Below are 11,868 nucleotides of genomic sequence, written 5' to 3'. Positions count from 1 at the left end.
GAGATCAATCGTTAAAATAATTTATTTGTTAATTTATATGATTAATAAATTAATATGAAATCATTTAGGATTAATTAATTATTAATCAGAATTAATATGTAACATCCCAATACTCAGAGTAAAATTTTCATTTATTTTTTTAAACACAATTTCATAAATCCATAAGTTTCCAAAACATTGTTCACAAATCATAGTAAGTCTAAGTATCGAATCAAAGTATCAATCAACATGAATGGTGAGATGATGTATATAATCACACCTTCACTTTTCTCCGCTCATCAGAAGTACCTAAAACATTGAAATCGAAACTGTAAGCCAAAGCTTAGTGAGCTTCTCAAAATACCCCACACCACAAACAAGTGCAGATAAAAAACAAACATGCATACATGGTTTGTTGGTCCTTGACCCTAACCCAATCAAATCGGGTTTGTTGGGACGTGGCCTCAACCCAACAATCCAGGTTTGTTGGCATGTGCCCTCAACCTTACCATACCGAGTTTGTTGAACTCCAGTCTCAACCCAACCACATCGGGTTTGTTGGAACGCGGTCTCAACCCAATCATGCATATATCGGCACATATATACAAATAAACACACATAGAACAATCATAGCATACCTACATCTTGCGATACATAAACATAATAAATCAGTCGGCCTTGGTGCCTTAGACCTATTGGCGTATCGAGAGAACTCACCTCACAATCAAAAGGATAACTCCATAGATCTCTGCTACTCACACCAGCTCTACCGCTCGCCTAAAAAATAAATCGGGACCCAATTACATACTGATAATTAAAAATACTCCAAAAATCCCCAAAGTCAAACTTGGTCAAAAATTCAACGACAATGGTCAAGCTGGTCAATGCAGACCGAGTATGCTCAACGTACTCGACACATACGCCCGAAATACACACAATCTAAATTGGACCTCATGCAGTGTATGCTCAACGTACGTCCAGGTACGCCCAGCATACGCAACGACTTAACAAAGTCAATTTTAATGGACAAGTCACTTTGTCCAAGTCTCAGATCTAGTCCCAAATGACACTCCAAACCATAAAGTTTCCAAATTTTATGATTTTACATGCCTAAGTCGAACCCAACAACAAAACCCTAACTATTCTTAACCACTAAATCTATTAATAACTTGCATGAGGGAAACCAAGAGGCCAAGATCACATTTTTATGACTCTAGACATGGTAAAACGTCCAAAAGTACAACCCATACATTCTATAGCTTGCCATGCACAAGAGGGTCATAGCTTGGAGACAAAAGCTCATAATATCATCATACAACCAAGATCTATTAAGTTAATCACCACGGTATGAACTTTATACCCTCTGGAGATTGAGAATAATGCAAGACTTCCAGATCCAAGATTGCTTCTAGATTCCAAGCTTCACCACCACCTTCTTATTCCTTTGAAATACACAAAAACACACTTTTAACTTCAAAATGCAACAATAGGGCTAGCTTTTCCAAAAGGGGATGTGTCTCGTGATTGAGATTGGAGATGGGATGGGGGAATAGGGCTTAAGGTTCAATATATGGTCCAAACCATAAAGATTAAGGTTTATGTACAGATAGAGTATGCCCAGCGTACTCAGAGTATGCCCAACATACTCAGAGTACGCCCATCATACTCCCCAAAACGATGTCGTTCGCCTAATGATCCTTACGCCCAGCATACCTTCCAGGTACGCCCAACTTAAGGGCCAAAGTTGTAAAGGTTACAAAAATAAGGGTAGAAATTGAAAGTTACCAAGATTCGAACGTAACTTTCCAGTCAAGTCGGATCTGTTCTCGAAGTCTACCGATGTAAACAACTCCAGATAATGCTCCCTCATCTCAGACTCTGGTTCCCAAGTCAAGTCGGATCTGTTCTGATGCTTCCACTGGACCTTGACAAATGGTACTACCTTGTTCTGCAAGGCCTTTGTTTTCCGATCAAAAATTGCTATCGGTCTCTCAATGTAGTTTAGTCACTCATTGACCTGAATGTCATATAGTGGTACCACCGCCGTATCATCAACCAAAAACTTTCGTAACTGATAAACATGTAACACCCATAAAAATCAAGCCAATTTAAAACTTTTTCAACCAATTAGAACCTTTAATAATTACAAAGTGTTTTCAAAATAGTTTATGTCAGAGTATCCCAGAAATGAAAATCATAAAATGTAAGGAGTTGTACGATCATGCCTTCGCCTTCTCGCGATCATCCGAAGTACTTAAAACCAAAACTGAAACTGTAAGCCCAAAGCTTAGTGAGTTCCCCCAAAACACCGATACATAACGAATAGTACACATAATAACAACATATAATGGGTCCACATCTCTATAGACTGGAATACCCATGAGCCCACAGTATGAGTCTAGCTTGCCTTACAAGCCCACGTCTCATATATGGCTTGCTCCTTCAGTCCTAGTACTGTAACGAAATGATTAGCCCTCAGTGCAAGTCTGTTATGCTCTCCTGGCCCTCATCTCAGATCTAGAATGCTTAGGACTCCTTAGTATGAGTCTGGCATGCCCTCCCCTGGCACTTAGCTCATATCTGACATATTCCAGGGTTTTTTGGTCACTGCACGGAGCAGTGCAACCTCTACCCTACCCACAGAACATGTTGACGTGTAACAGATAATGTTCGTACAGATAATCATACAATATCAAAAACTACATTATATACTTACTTAGATAGATACTTATATTTATACTTAATAGCTATTAAGTAATAATAATAATGCCAATTTAGAATTATCAAATTATAATAAGATATCTTTATATATAATAAGATATCTTTATATTATAAATATAAAATATAAATAGTAATAACAGGTACAAATAGTAAATCGAGGTAGCCATTCTATGACAACTCTTAACTTTCCCTCTGTTTTGGTGCCTTTAGTAGGCCTAGTATTTCTTGCAATCGCAATGGCTTCTTTATTTCTTCATGTTCAAAAAAACAAGATTGTTTAGAGCCGATGGCACAAAATCTCATCTATTTTTTTTTTCAAAACTGACGCTTGTATCATAACACAGATATCTATTTAGCAAAATATGGTATAAGCGGCTTCCGCCGAAAAACTCTTATGTCTCCAGAAAATGTTATAGGGATCAATGGATTCTAGCTATTTTCAAATAGACCCGAATTGACGGATAGTTGAACTATAAAGTTGGTCTATCTATATCTATTTGGCTATCTTTAGTGAGATCGTACGAAGGGTATGTTATTAGTTTAGATGTAATGAATTTAATGAATTACTCCTAAAGGATCACATCAAACTAGTGCTAGTTGATGCGAGTTACTTCGGAAAAAAAAGGACTAAAGTCAAATTCATTTGGGGTATTCTCTCAATTCCAAAAAAAAATCAACTGGATCAAGTATGAGTTGTCGATCAGAACATATATGGATAGAACCTATAACGGGGGCTCGAAAAACAAGTAATTTCTGCTAGGCTGTTATCCTTTTTTTAGGTTCATTAGGATTCTTGTTGGTTGGAACCTCGAGTTATCTTGGTAGAAATTTGATATCTTTATTTCCGTCTTAGGAAATAGTTTTTTTCCACAAGGAATTGGCATGTCTTTCTACGGAATCGCGGGTCTTTTTATTAGCGCCTATTTATCGTGCACAATATCGTGGAATGTAGGTAGTGGTTATGATCGATTTGATAGAAAAGACGGAATAATGTGTATCTTTCGTTGGGGATTTCTTGGAAAAAATCGTCGGGTCTTCCTCCAATTTCTTATAAAAGATATTCAGTCTGTCAGAATAGAAGTGAAAGAAGGTATTTATGCTCGTCGTGTCCTTTATATGGATATCAGAGGCCAGGGAGCCATTCCATTGACTCGTACTGATGAGTATTTTACTCCATGGGAAATGGAACAAAAAGCTATTGAATTGGCCTATTTCTTGCGTGTACCAATTGAAGTATTTTAAGAAATGAGCTGGAATGCTTTCTCAGCAGGAAGGCAAAAACGCAAGAATGCTCTTTTTCCATAACATAACTTAATTGAGGTTTCTTCAGAACATTCATTCGAGTCAAAGCATACATAAATGAAACAAGTATAAAAAAACTATTTTGGGGATCTTTTAGATGTATCGATTTTGATGTATCGAAATATACATAAATCAATTCAATAAAAAATGCATATCAATAACTACTAGGATATCAATCCAATGGGCCGGCCTTGGTACCTTAGATCCCTTAGTATACTGAGGATAACTCACCTAATAAATGTCGAACTGTAGTGATAAAGTCAAACTCTCGAATCACAGCCAAGAAACACCACCACTTATATTCACCATAGAACCACTTCCATAAACTCCCAATTTACTAAAATACCCCCAAAAGTCAAACTGGTCAACCCTTAGTCAAAGTCAAAGTCAACGGTCAAGGTCAACAGTCCATGTTAACCCAAATCGTCGAGTGCAACTCACCGACTCTTCGAGTCCTTCCAGAACTCGAGAAATCGCGAAAACCCTAGTTGACTCGCTGAGTTTCCAGACAACTCGTCGAGTCCATATAGAAACTAACAACAGCCAATCTTCATCGGACTCATCGAGTTGACCATGCGACTCATCGATTCCCTTCATTCCGTTTCTCATACTGCTGCTTTTTCGTGAAACCAAAGCTCCGAACTGTAGATCTAGGCTCCTAAGGTATGATTATCACGTAAATTCTAATTTACAAGCCATGATTGGATTGAAGGGGGAATGAAAATTAATTACCAAATTAACATTCATGTGCAAAATAAATAAATGATAATTTTTCCTTTGTTGTTGAAGTTATAGTCAATAGAGAAATACCACCCCAATCCCTTTATTCTGTCAGTATCCTCGTCTCCTTACTCTCGAGTCTGTACAAGCTGAAATGAAGAAAATAGCATACATGATAAAAACAAACCTATATAAAAACAAAATAACTTGCACAACCTGAGAAGTAGACCGGGTCAAGCAATAGTGATGTTATGTGATGGAAAGGTCAAACAATATGGGATTGTCAATTAGGTTGTTCTATGTAGGGGTGTTAGTTTGGATGGATCGGTTTGATCGGATCCAATCAAGTGAATCCGAATAGATTTAGGTTTTCAAAACATTGATCCAAATAGATATGCATACATATGTTACCCGAAGAGATACATTATGAAATTAGAATTTGGTAAGGAGGGGTATAGAGGGAAATTTAATGTGGTTAAAATGACAAGGAAGGTACTAAGTTTATTTAACATAGGGAATAATTTACGGGTGTGGGTTTATAAGTGAGGATGCGATGTAGGGGTGGTTGGTTATAGTGACGAGATAAGGGTGGATGTATGGTGTAGAGGTGGCACTTAATATTTATGGGTGGGTGTTATTTGTGTGGGTGTAGTTGTATGTGTGATATGTTATATGGCTAATGACTTGAGGCTTACGACTTAGGGCTCAATAATTAGGGCTTAATGATTTAGGCTTTCAACTTAAGCTTATGGTTTAGTGTTGAATGGTTATAGTTTAGGCTTGAGGGTTTATGGGTTATGGTTCAATGCTTAATGCTTATAGCTTATAATTTACAGCTTAAGGTTTAAGGCTTAAAGCTCAAGTCTTAAGGATTGGGAATTATTGCTAATGGCTTATAGACTATGAATTGTGGAATATGAGTTAGGGATCAAGGCATAGGCCTTATAGGTTATGGATCAAGGCTCAAGGCTAATAGCTTATAAATAATATGATGTATGACTTAAGGCATAAGACTTATTGCTTATGAGCTAGGGTTCATGGCTATGACTAATAACTTATGACTTATGGGTATAGTTTAGGCTTGAGGGTTTATGGATTATGGTTAAATGCTTAATGCTTATAGCTTATAATTTATAACTTAAGGTTTAGGGTTTAAGCCTTTAAGGCTTCAGTCTTAAGGCTTGGGGATTATGGCTAATGGCTTATGGCCTATAACATGTGGATTATGAGTTAGGGCTTAAGGCTTAAGCCTTATGGGTTATGTCTCAAGGCTCAAGGCTTATAGCTTATGAATTATGTGATGTATGGATTAAGGTATAAAGCTTATTGCTTAGGAGCTAGGCCTCATGTCTTATGACTGCACATTTAGAATTGGAGTTGTGATGTTTTCATTGATCGAGAAACAAAAGATAAACTGAGTCCTATTCTATGAAGTGTTTTCTTGTCAGAAAACCGCACAAACTTTTTAATATTTGTTTTAGCTCGTCAAGGAATGTTTCTTAAGAGAAAACTCATATGTCAAGAAGTTATTGGGAGTCATGTTGATCTTTATCTTGCAAGAGTCAACTAGAAATGATCCTTTTAGTTATCAGTAGCACACGACCTGATGTTGATAACATGTTGTGTTTTAATTGACATATTTTTTTGCACTTCCAGTTGAGTTGGCAATGCTTATGAGTTCTATGTTCTTCATTTAACTTTAAAAGCAAAACATGTTGGTTAGTGAAAATACACTGATCAATATAGGTGAGCTGCTAACAACATTGAAGCACTAGTGGGCTCTTGTGCTGCTAGAAGGCAAGAAATTTAATAGCGAAATTCAGTCCATGAAGGAAAACTAAATTTGAATTTAGTTTGTCCTAAACCTTGTCTTATGACTATGTGTTGGAAATGATAGATTCATAGGGATGGAAATGTATGCACCATCAAATCTAGGTGGCAAAGGTTTCGCTCTAATTTATGAGAATGATTATGAGGAAACACTTTCGCTGATGGATTTTAAAGATCTTATCAATATGGATATTGGTTGTGTTACTTTAGGATTTAGGGTTCTTCATAAGGAATTGTTTAAACTTTCAGGAGATATGTTTATCACGTCTTGAAAGGGTTTAAACACATAAACTATCTAAATAAAGTGCATAAGCTTAAGAAGCCTAAATCGAGGCTTGACGAAGCATCATGAAATAAGAATCTACACTTCCATGAGAAAGTTAAAAGATATTGATTTATAGAAGTCAAGTTGATTTCTGAGTACTCTGAGTACATGTCAAAACTAGTGCGAGCATAATTGTTATGATGACATTGCATGCTAACAATACTATTCATAGGGAACAATGTGTCTAATTTGCAAGTTGCAAAAGTTGGGAACTGTTTCGCTATAGTGGACTTTAAGGAGAAGGCATTTATACTTCGTTTTGAATCTAAAGTTTTAGATTGTGTAGTTTAATAGAACTTAGTCTAAGAAATATATGAATAGCATGTTGAAATGTTTCAACATTGGATATTCTATATATGGAAATATTATAGCAAGAGATTGAACATGTATCAAATCCTTATGAAGGACATAATTAATCGAGCCACATATGCTTCGAATATACGGTCGATTACCATATGTTATAATATTCGGTTATTCTAATTTTCAAATGCTTTTGGCATTGTGTGAAAATGATTAGAATTTCATGTGACTAAAGTTGTTAAACAACTGTCAATAACGTTTTGAGGTTTTATCGAAAATTGGTTACTTGTGGACAGTTAGAAGTATAGCATTATTTGGAAATGACCTTAGTGACACGTTTTGGATTGAGATGATTTTTTGTCAGAATTGATGGTCATATTGAAAAATTGAAATGTTTTCATAACGGGAGACGATTGTAGAATTTGCATGTGAGTTGTAAACATTAATGCAAAAAAAGTGTTCAAGGAGTGTACCTTGAATTTGAGACTTCATAACCATGAAATTGTTTCAAGCAACAAGTTCTGGTGGAACATTCTGTAATATTGAATGCTCGTTCTCTGTGACTTTAGAACCTCGGCATCATAGAAGGTCAAGGCAAGTAAAGATGAAATTTCACTACAAATTAAATAAAGTTAAGAATTTAGAATTATGAAATGAGTATCATTGGATTAATATTCAGTTCACAAAAAATGACCATTATAAAGCATAGTATGCATGTTTATAACATGACATGGTTGATATTAGGTTGCATATGTCCTCTCCTTAATTGTTAAGTAATTTTTCGCATCGCATTTTGTTGTAACTTAATAAAGTCATCAGAATGTTTATAAAAGGATTTAGGTTTGAATGGTGGGATTTTTTTTTCAAATGTTTTAGGGGATATTTTCCAAGTTCTTTTCTATGTTTTGGAGTTATAGCCGATGTTGTGGTGGTGAATGGTGGCGGCAACGGTTGTTAGCGTTTGTTGTGTGGTGTCGGCAATGGTGTACAAGTTATGGTGGTTTGCGTGAGAATGTAGCTTGGTTAGGTATGATTAGGGCCCACATTTCATTAATTGAAATAAATATATTGAAAATGACCAGAACATGGCCATCTTTGTGATTATGTATTAACGGAGCGAAGTAAACGATGACCGTCACAATCTCACAATCTCAAAGACCTCGAATGCAACTTATGAAAAACTACGTAACAAAGTCAAAAATTCAAAATTTGACAAAATGTTGCAAAAAACTCAAAATTCAGATTAAAACGCATATTAATATATACCACATGATACAACAAAACTAATTTACTCTTTGCTTTCTTAAGATCTCAAAATAATAATGAGAAGTTAAGGAACATATTATATTAAACTGCAAACAAAATACATAATAAAATAAAATGAAATTACCAACTACCCCAACTACATAAAAGTGGTGGGCTCTGCAATTGTCAAAAACTCCATTGCAGTAGCTCCCCTTTCTAAATTTACAAACTAGCCCTCATAGACACTACAAAATTACAAATATACCCCTCAGAAACACTACCACTTGAAATAATTAGTGGCAGTCGTAACTTAACTACATAAAATAACGAGTACACTAGATAGAACCCCAATCGATCTCATACGACGGGTATTTTTCCAACAAGAAATTATCCGATCCACACCACGCGCTCTCCTCCTCGGTGAATTCCGGGAACGACAGATCCGACGACGGCGAAGACCCGCCGGATACCTCACTCTCCGATCCTTCAACCTTCACGACCTCCGGCTGCTCCACCACAGTCCGTGGTTTTGCAACCGTTGACCGCTTTGAACCTTTCTTCTTACCACCGTCGATGCTTTTCCCCTCCGCTAGCGTCTGGCAGATCGCTTGCAGCTTGGCGTCGACGGAGGAGTGAAGCGGCTTGTAGTCGCCGAACTCGCCACCGATGTGAGTTCCGTTATGACGCAGGTGAGGAAAGTTAAGCCTCGCGTAGTCACCACGCAGCTTGTAAGCTGCAATATCGTAAGCCAGAGCGGCTTCCTCAGCTGCATCAAATGTACCCAACCAAAGCCGGGTCCGGTTCTTGGGTAAACGGATCTCTGCGACCCATTTTCCCCAGTGCCTTTGTCTCACACCTCTGTAAAGCTTCGTGGGTTTCGGAGGTGATACGGATTGCTTCATGGGTACGGGTTTCGGAGCCAAGTAATTGTTGTAGGTAGGTAAGTTGATCTGGGTTTGGATCTGATGGATCTGAGATGGAGTCAGCTGGTTCAATCCGAAAGAGGAAACGGATTGGTCATAACCAAACGGATCTTGGGTCGAGAATCCGTGGGTGTACCCATCTGGGTAAAATCCAGATTCTTGTTGGGTAGGAGAAGAAGAAGAAGAAGGAGAAGAAGAGAAAGACGAAGAAGGGTAGGGGTAAGAAGTAGAAGGAGAAGAGAAAGCAAGGGTACTATCGTAATTTGACTTGAAGAAAGGCCCAAGTGCATCCATGAGCTCACCGGTTGACTGCTGGAAATCATTAACATTCCAAAACTCCATTGTAGCAGAAGCCATTCTTAATTTTTTTTTTTTAATTTTTGAATCAATTAATTGAAGAAAAATAAATTCAAGATTTTCCCACGAAAAAAACCAGGAAAATCAAGGGTTTTCAAATAATAATTAAACCCTTTTTTCTTCGAAATACTTAATAAAATCTAAAATAAAACCAACCTCAAGGGACTAAAATAAACCCTAAAAAGGTATGATTTTGATGTGAAAAAAAAAAAATCAAGATTTACAGAAAATTAGAAATAGAACCCAAATGAAAAAAGCTGGATCTCTATTCTGAAAAACACCTGACTCTCTGACTCGTAGAAAATAGAATTTAAATCAAGTTTGTTTTTTGCTCAAAAAATCGTTGAAAAGATTAAACAAAAACAAACCCAAATCAATATTATTTTTTCAGTTTTGAAAGACAGATGATTTGCAGAAAGGGATGAACAGAAGCGGGGAGTTACAGAAGGGGGGGAATTGTAATTAAAATTGAAGAACTCAAAACAAGAAAGTGAAGAAATCTTGAAAGTGTGATTGAGTGTGTGTATGTGTGAGAAAAGAAGACTCTCAGCCTCACCTTTTGTGTTTTTGGGATGAAGATTGGGGTTGGAGGAGTGGGTGTGTTTTATAGGGTGAAACCCACTTCGTTTAACCCAACACCAACCCACCTTTCTAACCAGGGTTACTTTCTTTCTCATCTCAAAAATAAATAAATACTTTTTCATGTAAAACAAACGTTACATTTTTTATTTGGGTTTTTTTTATAGGATTAATTGACAAAAATAGCAATGGAAGTATTGAGTGTGTCACTATTTAGTTTTTGAAACTTTTAAATCATGTTAAATTTGGATCTAAACTTTTTGTAAAGATATATAATGATTTTTTCAACGGTAAATCTAATTTACTGATAAACTATTTTTAAATTTATATATGTTTCAGACAAGACTTGAACCTTTAATTTCAAAAATAGATTAGCAATTGATACGGGTGGGCTAAAATTCATTTGATTGTAAAGATTGATTTAGCTATTGAGATATTTATCTCATTTCTTGATGTTTATAAGTAGAATAAAACTAAGTTAGACCATTAATTTAAAAGGTACTATTAGACAGACCTTCCTTACTCACATAAATTATGAAATCATGAGATATACATATTATTTCACTCACAATGATGAAACACGAAGCAATTTGAGAGTACATATAAAATTTCTCAATTTAAAACATGTTAAATTAGACCATAAAATTCAAACCATGCTAAATTTTAAACTTTTAATTTTCAAATCATGTTAATTTAGATCCTTTTTGCTAGCTAAATTGATAGATTTGCAAAATTTTATAGTCTTACCATGATTCAAAATTTTGTTAAACCACAATACTTCAAGTTCAATATTATTATTTTACTGTAATATTTTATTTTATCCTAAAATTATTTTCAGTATAACATTTAGTGTTATACTATTAGTTTACATTAAAATGAGTTCGAACTTTACATATGGTAGTTTTATTTCTTCAAATTTAAATTCTATATTATAGTGGATTTAATTGACTAGTTATATTTTAGGTATAATTATTATTACTTTAAATATTATGTCACATATTAAACATTATTAATTAAAAATATAGATAAGATAATATTTATATTTTAAATTTATTTAAAACGTTTGAATATATTTGTTTATTTAAAAGCCTATCACATATTTAATAAAATAATTAATTAACACATATCTTACAATAAAAATATTCTGTTAAAGCATACAACTAACCTCATGTTATTGTGACAAAAAAAGACGTGGAGAAAATTTATTATAAAAAAGAATTATAAATATAAATATATTTTTAAAAGTATATAAGCTATAAAAAATTAAACTAAATTTTTTCTTTTTATATATAATATAATTTGTTGGAGATGAGACGACATTACATTTTTAACCGTAGAAAATAGTATTTTTGATCATAATATATTTTAATGAATTTTATGACTTTATCATGATGTCTAATCATGCCATTAAATGTAAAAAGCTGTAAAAAAAATATTTGAATATTAGTATAAAAAAAAGTTTGTTTAAGATAATACGGCAAACACCTACAACACTCATCTGTTAATATTTTATGATAGTTGTCGATTAAGAAATAAATTATCATATAATTAGGATAACTTAAAATAAAAAAATGTAATTTTTCGAAA

General features: G+C 34.8%; 1 protein-coding gene and 1 pseudogene across 1 annotated transcript; one reads left to right on the top strand and one right to left on the bottom strand.

The window, feature by feature from the left end:
* The first annotated feature begins 3,388 nt into the window (after positions 1–3,388).
* Positions 3,389–4,035, top strand: LOC122196185 (photosystem I assembly protein Ycf4-like; annotated as a pseudogene).
* A 4,462-nt stretch (positions 4,036–8,497) lies between these two features.
* Positions 8,498–10,292, bottom strand: LOC111921270 (ethylene-responsive transcription factor RAP2-4). Its single transcript, XM_023916846.3, has one exon. The coding sequence runs from the start codon at positions 9,700–9,702 to the stop codon at positions 8,758–8,760; it is 945 nt and encodes a 314-aa protein (XP_023772614.1). The 5' UTR covers positions 9,703–10,292; the 3' UTR covers positions 8,498–8,757.
* Positions 10,293–11,868: the final 1,576 nt, after the last annotated feature.

Source organism: Lactuca sativa, chromosome 9 (genome assembly GCF_002870075.4).
Source record: "Lactuca sativa cultivar Salinas chromosome 9, Lsat_Salinas_v11, whole genome shotgun sequence".
Taxonomy (NCBI): Eukaryota; Viridiplantae; Streptophyta; class Magnoliopsida; order Asterales; family Asteraceae; genus Lactuca; species Lactuca sativa.
The sequence above is the reverse complement of the archived record's forward strand: the minus strand, read 5'-3'. Positions and strand labels throughout refer to the sequence as shown.